The sequence below is a fragment of the Pimephales promelas genome, chromosome 14, assembly GCF_988280905.1.
Source record: "Pimephales promelas chromosome 14, fPimPro1.hap1.1, whole genome shotgun sequence".
In the NCBI taxonomy this organism is placed as follows: domain Eukaryota; kingdom Metazoa; phylum Chordata; class Actinopteri; order Cypriniformes; family Leuciscidae; genus Pimephales; species Pimephales promelas.
The window spans coordinates 23,927,500-23,940,859 of record NC_142782.1 but is presented as its reverse complement, the minus strand read 5'-3'; the positions used below and the strand labels follow the sequence as shown (position 1 = coordinate 23,940,859).

Here is a 13,360-nt window from a genome sequence, read left to right as displayed (position 1 = left end):
AAAATGGGGTACTTTTAATAAAAGGTTAAATATTAGGAATACTTTTAACTGTGTTGCTATGTTTCATGAGAAAGCAATTGAGCAGGCTAAGACTGTCTAGAGCGAACACAAGCGACTTACTTGATAATAAACCCATACAGCGTATCTGCACCAGGTGCAAATAAACATTATAAACTGGTAACTTTTGTTTTTCTGTACGAGTGCATGATGATGCTCTATGGTACTGAAGCGTCCACAGTAGCCTGTAGCATCATAATAATGACCCATTCGCTTTAAGTGTGGATATCTGCAGGTCAGAGTAATAGGCATGGCGGTAGGTAGAGATGTGCCGAAAGGTCACAAAGCAGCTGTTGGGTTTGGGGTCTGTTGTAGCATTGTGTATCTTTCAGCATGCCCCTACCTTTCGGCACACCTACTACAACCTGAAGCTATCCTCGTCTCATTCGCTTAGACGTGTTTAATCTAAATGCAATGAATTTTGGCTTGCACTTCTGTAACCCAAGCTGTCTTTTCCCATCTAATGCGTACTAAGCAATGGTTCCACACCAGTTAAACACCCCGTGGCTTCGTCTGCTACAGTAGCCACAGCCAAAACTCTCACTATATATTGAGCTGGACAGAAACGGACATATCTGAGCAGATCGCTCTCAATGTTTTGATGGTGCCTGGAGGGCTCAACATTTAGACATTTGGGGGCGATAAACCCATGAATGGAATACTAATAGTGGTCAATGAACAATGAACTGGGTTAAGAGAATGTATTTTCACATTTGGGAAAAAATCTTACATGCTTCACCTTTAATGACGGGTATAAAAAAAGCCATTTTGTGTGAGAGCATTAAAAACAAAAGAGAAGAGATAGATTAGGCCACCTTTGACCACTATACCTACACTGATCTCCTTCAGCACTGCAAGCTGCTCCTGTAAACTCCTGATTTCCTCTTTCTCTCTCTCACCATCTTCCAGTTCGGACACTTTTTTTCTCTCCTGAATTAAAGACAGAGAGAAACTATTTAAACCGAATGCAATATCCCCACATACAAACATTCCAAGCTTTTAAAAGATAACACTCAAGACACTCTCCAGACAGGAGACAGGTTTTACCTGCATATTTTTGTTGTTTCCGTCTAACTTGGTAAACGAGTCGAAAAGGTTCTTGTAGAGGACGTTTTTACGTGTGCTGGTGTCATCAGGTGGAAGATAATTCAAAACCGCTTTACCGTGAAGACGGTACATATCCTGGACAACTCTCACAGAGAGTTCACGCACTGAGGCAGCGCTGTGCTCTAATCCACCTGACAGAAACTAACACAACATTCATCACACACACAAAAATATATATATTAAGTATAAGAATGTAATTGTAGAATAGATACACTACCTTTAAAAAGTTTGGGGCCAGTAAGAATGTTTGTTTGTTTGAAAGAAATTGATTATTCAAAGAGAATGTGTAAAATTGATCATTAAAATACTTTTTACATTGTTACAAAAAAATCTATTTAAATAAATGCAGTTCTTTTTAACTTTATATATTTAAATAATCCTAAAAATATATATTAAAGTTTAAAAAAAACAATTAATATTATATTATGTTTTCAACTTTGACAATACTATGATTTTTTTTTTCTTAGAATGATTTCTGAAGGATCATTTATACATTCTGCATTGCCTGCATCACAGGAATAAATGTTATAAAAATAGAAAACTTTTATTTTAAATGGTAATATTTCTAATGTTACTGTTTTTGCTGCATTTTAATAAAATAAATGTAGCTTTGGATAGCATAAAAGATCGTACCTACCCTAAACTTTTGAACGGTAGCGTATGACTAGTGTATGGCAACAAGAACAAATCAACCAATGTTTAAAATACTGAAAAAAATAAACATACAATATTCCCTAGATATTTGTTACAATATGTGAAGCAAAGGCTGTATATGAACTCCAGTTATTATATTAAAACTATTTGTCTCTCACTTTTCTCTCTCCCCATTTCCATACACAGATCCCATTCATGTGCTCCCAGGCTCTGGATCTCTCATTTTAATTAAAGGAAACTCAATCGCCTCGCTGCTGTGCCCTGAAGCCCATCTCATCTCCCAGGAAACCAGCAAGCAGAAGGCATTTAGCAACCACCCCTACGTGTAACCTACAGCAACCCATTTTGTAGGAGATCACCAAGGAAAACAGCCAAACTAACAGACAGATCCAATAAATATTTAAAAGACATTTGGAAGCTGACTCATTGGCGGTTTTTGAAATAGTATGACTTGTCTTTAGAAAATATAAGCTGCCTTTTTTCTATACAACAAACAGGTTTGAAACAACAAAGGCCAATAAATGATGAGAATTCAGTTTTTAGGTTAACTACCGCTTTAATATCCAGTCCATAAATAATGTTATAAGGATGCAACAATATTAAAATTCTATGTAAATTTCTAATATGGAAATTTTTATGTCTATATGCAAACATGTATATGGAGATGTATGTATGTACGCATGGGAATACAGGTGTATATATGAAAGAATATATGGGTGTATGTATGATGCATCAGGGTATTTATGTATGTACATGTATGTGTGAGTGAGTAGGTATGTGTACGTATACATTTACGTATCTGTTAATTATTACGTATCTGTTAATTATTATTATTGTTGTTGTTTTTTCTTTTTTTTATTTATTTATATATTTTTTATAAATTTTTTTTTTTTTCAATTCACTGGGGTGTAGAGGAGGGGAAGGGAAAAAAATACATATACATTGTGTCTACTTTGACATATTAATTGTATCGCAATATGAATAAGCTTGCAATAAAAAACAAAACAAAAAAAACAAAAACAATTTTAAAATTCTGGCCGATATAAATAAGCTGATAATTATTGTCATGTTATGGCAGGTAACAATAAATGACCAATGTAAAAATTTGACACTATTTTTGCCTTAATAAAAAGAACACTAAAAACTATATTATAATACATGATATATATATATATATATACTTTTGTTGATAAATTATATGATATGACCCTTAACCTTCTAACTTTACCATGTGGAGGAAAATGAGACTTTAGGCCACCTGGGCATATTTCCAAGCCAACACAAAATTAGCAGCCGTTATTTTATTACAACAAAGCCCAACTGGAACACAGAGAGAAACCTCACAGTGCACACTGCAGATCCTTGTGAAATTTCACAGTCTCCATTGCAGTAATGCCACAAGTTTGCACAGCAAATATTCTTTAAGCTGCACAAATCCCGAAATAAAAACAATTAAATAACTTGGAATAGAGAACTAGAGAACAACTGAGTAACTCTGTAATTGAGACCCTGAAAGAAATAAGAAAGAACCAAATGTAACAGATAAACAGCTTTGCAACTCTAACTGCCGGGACAGAGAAAGTGCGCTGGGAAGAATCTCATAAACTATGCCATGGATATGCAACTGGTTGTCAGAACAGCCCTTGTGCGTAACAGACATTACATAGGGTAGAATACACCCACTCTGCTCTACAAAGGCCACTTTGTTTCAGTCTAATGAAACCCTCAATAATCTTAATGATAGCTGTGAGAATGAAATGAACCTTTATATCCCAACAGAAAGCTAAATTTGTGATATTTTGCCCACAAAAACCCAAATATCTGTGTGCTCTTAGAGGCAAACCTTACAGTTAAGGTTTGCACACGCACCCAACTACAAACATTTATACCACAGCTGGCACCTAAAGCCAGTGGGTGTGTGGTCTCAGACTAGCACAAAGTCGTTCATGTATCATGTGGCCATTTGCAGTTTTTAAGCTACTACTTTAAAGAAGATTTTTTTTAAGCTTTAAAACTTGCAGAGGGCCATTGGGTTGACACCCAGTGAGATCATTTCCTCAGAGAGAGGGGAAGTTAGGCCAGTACCCGCATGACGTTGTCGAGGGTGAAGCCAGAATTCTTGGTGCCCAGCTGTTCTAGAAGCTTCTCCAATAGTTCCAGTCTGCTCAGCGCCAGTCTAGCGGGTATACTGCTCTGCATGGGCTTGACAAGCTCCAAAGGAACCATCTGCAGAGCTCTCACCTCTTTAAATGAAGCCATTTCCTGAAAACACAACAACATTGAAGTTACAGAACACAAACTCTTTATTACACATTTATAAATCCTCAAAAAGTTATTGCAATCAAAGCCAGTCTGCTTATTGTAAAAAGAATAGTTCACACACATACATACATTATATATATATATATTTCAGATTTATTTAATTTGTATAATGTTGAATTCTGCTAAACTGTGTCACATAAGCACACCCACACGGAATGCTTGGAATGTCACATCAGACACACTAAAAAGAAAATGTTTAATTTTTCAAGACATTAACTCATATGTACTGTGTATATATATATATATATATATAGCAAAGAGACACGATGGTCAAGGTTGACATTAAGAATGTTAAGGACATTTTAAGAACTTAAATAATAAGTGAATATGATTTGACAATGTTGGATTGTATGATTTATAACATTCTGAAGCACTGGTGTCAGAGTTTTAAAAGATTCATTAAAAGGTGTGGCCTTTGACATACTTTTTCCACCATTCAGAAGCATAAGTCACAAATGTCTTTTTATATTGTACAATGAAGTTTCCCCACACAATGCTGACAGAGACATAACCTGTTCATCAACAAACAACACAAATCAGTGTCAGTAAGTTACACAAGAAAACTAAATGTCCCCAATCCTTCAGATAGAACATGATGACTGTGACAAGATAAAGTAGTTCAGGATTGCCTCACATGATCTACACCTGAACTTTTTTTAATCAGACAAAATCGAAAATCTTTTAAAGTAAATTAACAACAATGATGAAAGGGAACCATAATTTACAACTTTTTGTGTAACTTTTTCCCATCCCAGACAGCATTTTTTTTTGTATGATAATTTCAGACATGCCACGAAATGCAATATTTCAATATTTTTGTTCCATTTTACACAAATTAAAATTCAAATGCACAGCTATACCTGTTGTGGTAGAAAACCCGACTTAAGTTTACCTGGGGCGTCTCTAGTCGACACACAAGCGCCTACAGTCGACACTTAATGAATGAACGAGGCATTTATATAGCGCTTTCATATGTAATACTGTACACCCAAAGTGCTTTACAATCATATCAGGGGTTCTCTCCTCAAACAACAACAGTGTGCAGCTTCCACTTGGATGATGCGACGGCAGCCACAGAACAACGGCGCCAATGCTCTCACCACACACCAGCTATGAGGAGAGAGAGTGATAGAGCCAATTCAGTGGATAGGGATTATTTGGAGGCCCTGATTGGCAAGGGCCAATGGGTGGAATGTGGCCAGGACATCGGGGTTACACCCCTCCTTTTACGAGAAGTACCATAGGATTTTTAATGACCACAGAGAGTCAGGGCCTTGATTAATGTCTCATCCGAAGGACTGTGCTCTAATATCTATACTCAAGCACTGTGTCTACAGTCGACAAATGAGCTGGCTTCGAGTCAGACGTCTCACCCCTTTTTACACTAGTACTCGGGAACAAGATCTCTAGTGTTCTATAACCTGCTGCGCAGAATTTACTAGACAAACTCCAGAAAATGCCTTTCAATATCCTTTAATCATGGCTGGAGGATCTCAGACAAATTTCAGGAAGAATCCCAAAAAGCAAAAAGAATACAACAGTTTTTATAAAATAGGAGCATGGCAAAGGTGACATGTGATTCATTACATAATTTCCCTACAATATGATTGGCTCCTCATATGTATAATCCAGCGAGCAAACCCTTCTGTTACTAGGCAGAAGCAAACTTGACTTCTTGATTACTCAAACTCATGAGTTTATAAATCTAGATATCTGCCTAGTTTCATTTCTCCTCTTGTTATATACGAAATTTTTTTCAGACACACGCTGACTGACTTTGACCAAGGTTTCAAAAGCATAATAATTGTTAATCCTGCAAGAAGAATAAATGTCTGATATGATGATTAGTTAAATAGTCTTTCAAACTGTCAACTTATACTATAGAATGAGGAAGACCGTAAAGATAATAAACTTGGACGGAAAGCCATAAAACTATCTTTAAGAATTTTTGAGAGGTTTTGTGGCCAGACCGGTTTATACAAATGTATCAGATAAAAATGGTAGATTGAAATGTGGAAATCTCACAGCAGGGTTATGGTAAAAGACAAGATCTCCAGTTGCGCCAATAGAAAACCAATAGAAAATACATTTATTAAATTACAGTTTACAGGTGAGTTCATTTTACAAGGCAACCAGTGTATGGCATTCCTTTAGACAGTATCCACTCTTACTCATTGGTGAAGATTCTTCCAGTGGAATTTTACCTTTCAACTGACACCCAATGACCTGAATAGCTGCAGGAGTCACTTCCTTACAGAATACAAATAAAGTATTTTAAAAGTCTGCACTGACCCGTATGAAGGTGACAGCAAGTGTTCTGAGTCTTAGGGTTGAGTCTCCGGTCCTAAAGAGCAGATTATTCCAAGTCTGTTCCACACAGTGACTGATCTCAGATTTGCCAAGCTGATGGTTGGGAATAAACTCACTCAGAATCATTCGAAGCAGATTTATAGATGTAAGAAATACCTAAAATGCAACACAAACAGACAGTTGTTGTTACTTTACATAATAATTCACATGAAGGTTTTATTTTCAATATTGTCAAATTTCATATTATATTAATAACTTATTTAATCAGGTTTTCCATTTATTTAAAAAAAACAATTTACTTCCCATGCCAGAGTTTAAGTGATTCTAAACATAAGCAACTCTGTTTACCCATTACAAATCTTGAATATTACATTTTGCACGTTTAATTTTAGAGCCACCTGGAACCATTTTCCCTCAGAATTTCAGTCAAGAAGTAAATACACACAGAAGCCGTGTGAGAAACCGCCTGAGACCTTTACAACAACACATGGTGCAGGGTAGCATCAACAGGTCCGCTAAAGCACACAGTTAAATGCTGTGCTGTGTTAGTTTAACTAAATAACCACGGGAAGAGGGTCACTGGAATGTGTCCAAAAGCAGGCACTTGTTCAGACTCACAGTACAACCATTTAAAACTGTTTAGAATGAAACCCCTAAAGGCCACGAATTTTACTGTGAGTGATTCATTCAAGGACTGACAGGAGGTAAAACACAGCTGTCACCTCAAAACCATAAACATGCATGCTTTGAGAATGCACAAGGCCTAGAGAGTGAACTTTTGCATGCAAGAAAAGCTAAAGGCTCATCAACTCAATGCAATTTACTCACGCCAAATTGCTCAAACCCCTTTAATGATCATTTAGCCTGAGGTCAGTACAATAGGAAAACTACATTTTTAAAACAGCCTGATATACTGGATGCAAAACAATTGCTAATTGCATAATAAGATTATGGATTTGTGACTATGGCATTTAAATGTTTTGTCCATGCATATTTATTAAAAACAGTTATAAAATCATGATTGTGTTCCTCATATTTTCATTTTGATTGCTTAAATGTAAAGAATAATTTGAATTTACCACTGGTGAATTTACCAGTTATTTTAAAAGTTATTTTTCTAAGGCACATACATGACTGATGACAGATATTATCTTTAGTAGACGGTCTAAATGTTTTTTCAATTTATTCAATCCTTTCCCTTGTATCAGAAAGGAATGGGCTATATGCACGCATAAATTCCGCATTTGACGCAAGGATGCTCGTCCATTTCCGGTTGTGGAGATTAAAGCGGAGGAAAACCGAGGAAAACGGGATTATGGCAGAGTCTTTAAAATTTACTGTCCTCCAGTCTTTGAAACGAAACGTACATACGTTAAGATGTAATTTTATATATAGTTATGTTTATTTAATATAATTTTAAAAAGAAGCATAAACACAACGAGTGGTGTCTGTTTTATCCGTTTTTGTGACTAACGTTTCTTTACTATAACCATGGAGTATAAAATTCAATATAAATTCTCGGTATTGCATTGGACTCTACGATCGGCGGAAGTTATCGAGCATCCTTACACCTTCACCGGAAATACCGCCGTGCATAGAGCCAATTGTTATAGTTTCCAATAAAGTTACACAGGGCTGCGTTTACTGGCACAGAAAAAAAAAAACGATCTTTTACTCGCATCTGACACAAAACGGAATTTGCTGAAGGCCTACACGTGTAAACACAAAAATCCCCAAGAAATTCAATTTTTTCGCATCCGATTTGAGCCACTTCCAAATGTGGTTTTAAATCAGATACATATCCGATATCTGGATAAACACATATCCGATTCCCCTTTGGATTCCATCCACCACAAGGCGATGACGTGTATTCACAGATAGCTTTTTAATGTTGTATTATGAGGCAGACGTGCCTGTATCTGCTCACTCACAGTTTTTTATTAAGATGGGAACTTTATATTTATCTTTTTTAAAGAAAAGAAATTGCGCAAACACAGCTGGTTTTCAACCTATATGAAGTCACTTGGACTATTTTAACGATGTATTTAATAACTCCGAAGGTCATTCCGAAGATGAACGAAGGTCTTACAGGGTTGGAACAACATGAGGGTAAGTAAATACTGACAGAATTTTCATTTTGGGGTGAACTAACCCTTTAAGACTTGCAGTGTAAATGCAGCCCAATTCATTCACACATTTAGCGATTTTATTTTGAGTGATCATTTTGGCCATAGTTAATAGAAATCAGTAGTTCTAAATCATTAGAATTTAGAGTTTGTAAAAATATAAATTGCAAGATTAATTTTTAAAGTAAACAATTGTTTCAGGCAGGTGCAGGTAACGATTGTCCAAGTTCCAATGGAAAAAAGCAGACGATGCCTCTTATTAGCCTGTTTAACTAAGGAAATCGCATTCCTATAGCCGCCATATTGAGCATTACAATTACAAGTAAATCTCCAATTCATTCATCAACAAGTGTTCCAACTCCTCCCGCTCATACCCAACGTTAGCAGAAAATCAGCTCTATAGCAGTTTACTCTTGGGAGAGACAAGCCAGGCTTTATACATTTGTTGCCTGTATCACTTCTACAGATAATCCACAATACTAGACAGAACACGACACCTGCTAAACAGTCACGACTATCAGTCATGCTGATGGTGCCGTTCTGTCTTTGGCCTGAAATGAGACTGAAAAGAAGGGAACATGAGAGAAATTAGAAAGAGAGGGTGAGAGAAAGACGAGAGAAGGAGAGGCTGAGAAACAAAATAAGAGGGCGATAAAATCAGAGAAAAGGGTAAAATAAAGATAAGAGAAAGAGCTCTCATACAGATGACACTTTATCTGTGAGTGCTTTCTTGCAGAGGAACACAGCTGCTCTCATCATGCTCCGTAGTTCTGCTTTTGGGGTACCGGGTGGAACCTCCATCAGTTTCTTGTAGACTGTCAGCAAAGCATCCTCCCTGTGAGACCACATCTTTGAATAGGACGCTGCCACCTAAGAAAGACAAGACAACAACGAAAGAAAAAAAATGAGGATCACATTCCAGAAACAGTTCACAAATGGAAAACACCAGCTGGCTCTTTGACCTTTGTCGTATGGAGTTTGGCCAGTGCTGTGAGACTGTAAAGAAACAGTAATAGATAGACATCTCAGTGTGATGTTAAATACTTCAATGGATAATTTTCCCAGCCAAATTTGCTTGATCTCATTTTATTCCAAACCAACTTGACAGATTGAGAATTTGATTAGTACAATTTGCGAATTAATCATTTAGACATGCTTTGTAAAAAAAAAAAAAAAAAAAAAAACTGATAAAAATCAACCTATTGGAACCTGTACATGTGCGTCTTACCAGACAGTCTCCATAGATCTCGATGGGCAGACTGGCCTCTCTCTGAGCTTTCTCTGTGAGCGGTTCTGGTTGTCCTGAGGATTCAGGGCTACGTGGGGAGCTTGTGTCAGTCAGAGGGGGCATCTTGTCGAGCTCTTTGACTGGTTGATCACTCAACCTCTTCCTAAAAACAGGTAAAGGCCTGTCATCATAAGGAAGGGAGCTGATCTGTGAAAACACACGAACATGCTCATTATATTTCATATACAGTGGGGTCTTAAAGTCCCCATAGAAAATATTTATTGAATTCAAACATTGCCAGCATTATTTGCTATTAAAGGGTTAGTTCACCCAAAAATTAAAATTAATGTAAGCCATGATTTACTCACCCTCAAGTCCTCCTAGGTGTACATGACATTCTTCTTTCAGATGAATACAATCAGAGTTACAATAAAAAATGTCCTGGCTCGTCCAAGTTTTATAATGGGAGTGAATGGCTGAATAAAAATTGAAGCCTGAAAAAGTGCATCCATCCATGACTAAAAAAAAAAAATACTCCACACAACTGAAGCGAAGCCATGGGTTTTTGTAAGAAAAATACCCATTTGTAACTTTATAACCTAAAATAAATAGCTTCCGCCAGACGACTGCATACTATGCAAGTCGATTTTCGCCTCAAGAGTAACCCGTGACAAGTATGATGTAGGAGATTCGTAAGCTTGGATGCCTCTCATGGTTTAAACAAATAGGGCTGCGCTACAAACTGACGCTCCCCTTCTGTTATATAGAAATCCTCCAACATTTCTCCAACACATATGGCTTCACAAGGCCTTTATTGATCCCCTAGAGCCGTATGGATTTTATAATGGATGGATGCCCTTTTTTGGTCTTCAAATTTTATCCAGCCATTCACTCTCATTCTAAAGCTTGTAGGAGACAAGACATTTTGTTAATATAACTCTGATTGTATTCATCTGAAAGAAAATATCATGTACACCTAGGGTGGCTTCAGGGTGCGTAAATCATGGGCTACTTTTAAATTTTTGGGTGAACTAACCTTTAAAATCAGGAAAAATAATTGAAAAAAAAATAACTAAAATGACCAAAAATAACTAAAACGCTAAAAATATTTGTGTACTTTCTTTTGTGATAAGCATAAATATAATACAGTTTTTTAATGTGATGTAAAGACCTTGAGGGTTTTCTTTACACTTGAAAAACAGATGCACCTGTCACCCATGTACACCGGTCACGATTGTAAATGTAAATCGCATTATTTGCCATCACAAACTGTGTTCTCATCTTACAAATTATTTCAAAGCTAATTCACATAATGACCTCCAGAAAAAAATGTAAGCAAAAGTGACTTAGTCCAGCTTGAGGTCATGTAGTGATAAAGGTGCACTAACAAAAGGCTTTTCAACAAAACAAAAGAAATTTTCCCATTCAACTGCGCTACTTTTCCATTGTTATTCAATGTAAACACCTATTAGATGTGTCTTTAACCATTGCATATTTTGCAGCGTTCTAAAAATGCGGTTCAAGTTAAAAGTTCAACTTTTTTAAAAACACGCCTCTAGACCTCGTTCCACTGACCTCACGTTTTAACAGAAAGAAAAAAACGTTTTAACGTTCTATGTGAGCCATCTCTTAGTCAGCTGACTTTACAAATAATCACATAAACCCTTTATAATGTTTCTGAAAGAAGTCTCTTATGCTCACCAAGGCTGCATTAATTTGATAAAAAAAATACAGTAAAAAACAGTAATATTATTAACTAATATTACATTTAAAATAACTGCATTCTGTTGTAATAAAATTTAAAATGCAATTAAATTTCTGAGATTGCAAAGCTGTCACATGATTCTTATTATGTGCTCAATGAACATTTCTTATTTATCAATGATCAGAACAGTTGTGAAGCTTAAGATGTTATGGAAACCTTGATAATTTATTTCAGAATTCTTTGATGAATAATATGTTCAGCAAAGAAATCTTCTGTAACATTCTGTAAATGTCTGTTTTGTCACTTTTCAATTTAACGCATCCTTGCAAAAACAAAAGAACTTTAACCAGTCATTTTTTGGTTAAAATATTTCTTCCAGCTTTCTGTTAAGACACCCAGATATATTTCGAATTCTGGTAGGGTTATGGACAGTTCTACGCTAGTAGCACAAAAATTACACACTTCACCTTTTACCCCTTTAATTAAATGTTGAAACGTAAAACTCTCTAGAAAACGCAAATCCCTGACAAGCATGTTAAGCCACACACATGCTCAGATAATAAATCTACAAAGAGCCTTGTGTCATGGAAGATTGAGCTAGACAATGGCACTGGTGAAAAGGAGCTATACTAGTAGTAAGAAAGAGAGGCAGCATTTCACTAATGCAGGAAGTACCCATAAAACTAGTATTTGTGGAAAGATATATTAATGAATGAAGAAAAAACAGAAAGTGGACATATAAGTAAAGCATTAGAGCAAGCAAGCAGATGAGTCTTTCATTTTTTCTTATGGCTGTTTTATCAGTGTACATCAAGACTTACATCAATTTTGGAAGCGTGAGGAGGAGTGAGGGGTGTTGGGGCAACTGAATGTTTGGGGCTGACTGGTTTTGAAGTGTCCTGCTCATTTGTCTCCTTCACATGTTGTCCCTGTCTCCTCTTCGTGGGTGAGTCCACGGGTTGAGGCGTGTGTTTCTGCGTGCCAGCACGTGGAGAGTTGGAAAGTTCAGAAATTCTATGGATCTGAAACAACAACAAAAATCCCATTTTAATTATTTACATTTTGGTCAATATTCAAGCAACTTATCAAAAGAAAAAAAAAAGACAAATATGTCCGAAATAAATAAAACACCTCTTTCAGACGTTGAAAAATCAAAACAAGCCATCACACAGAACAGATAGGTCTGTCGGAATACAGAAACAGAAGTCACACACAAACACAATGCTCTATGACTTTCTAAGTCATTCATTGTCTGCTGTATAAGTATGTCTCCTGGCCTCAGACGAGTAACAAGCAAGCACCCGATATCAGGAGAACCAGCACAATTGCTACTGAGCTGGGAAACTGCCATATCAGAGAACTAATCTCACTGGAGCTGGGGACCTCACAACACAAGAGTTGTATTATTCATGTATTCAATGCAGAAAAAGAAATTAAGAGAGACACACAGGAATATGGATGGAGCAAAGTCATTAATTGAATTCTGAGAAGTGTAATGGATGGATGAAAGGACATAAACTTCCATTCAAAAAGTTTAGGGTCATAAATTTGTTTTTGAAAGTAGTCTTTTATGCTCCGTCACCGAATTTGTGTTTATTTAATCAAATATAGAGTGAAACAGTAAAATTGGGAAATATTAATACAATTTAAAATAACTGTTTCAGTTTTAATGTATTCCATAATGTAAAGCTGAATTTACAGCAGTACAGTCTTCACTGTCACATGATTCTTTAGAAATCATTCTAATATGTTAATCTGATTCTCATTAAATATACTGAAATATTTCTTATTATTCATGTTGAAAAAAGATGCTGAATAATATTTTTGTTGAAACCATGATACATTTTTCAA

The 13,360-nt window shown here is 36.1% G+C and overlaps 1 protein-coding gene across 5 annotated transcripts in view; it reads right to left on the bottom strand.

Annotated features, from left to right (window-relative positions):
- The window catches only part of cep104 (centrosomal protein 104), a 58,331-nt gene that overhangs the window by 7,707 nt on the left and 37,264 nt on the right, over positions 1–13,360 (bottom strand). For all 5 annotated transcript variants that reach the window (XM_089119650.1, XM_089119648.1, XM_089119649.1 and 2 more), the window contains 7 exons: positions 12,331–12,531; positions 9,805–10,011; positions 9,279–9,446; positions 6,433–6,606; positions 3,904–4,080; positions 1,105–1,305; positions 892–987 (listed from right to left, as the gene is read on the bottom strand). In XM_089119650.1, coding sequence (XP_088975776.1) covers positions 892–987; positions 1,105–1,305; positions 3,904–4,080; positions 6,433–6,606; positions 9,279–9,446; positions 9,805–10,011; positions 12,331–12,531 — 1,224 coding nt within the window. The remainder of the gene's footprint in view (positions 1–891; positions 988–1,104; positions 1,306–3,903; positions 4,081–6,432; positions 6,607–9,278; positions 9,447–9,804; positions 10,012–12,330; positions 12,532–13,360) is intronic.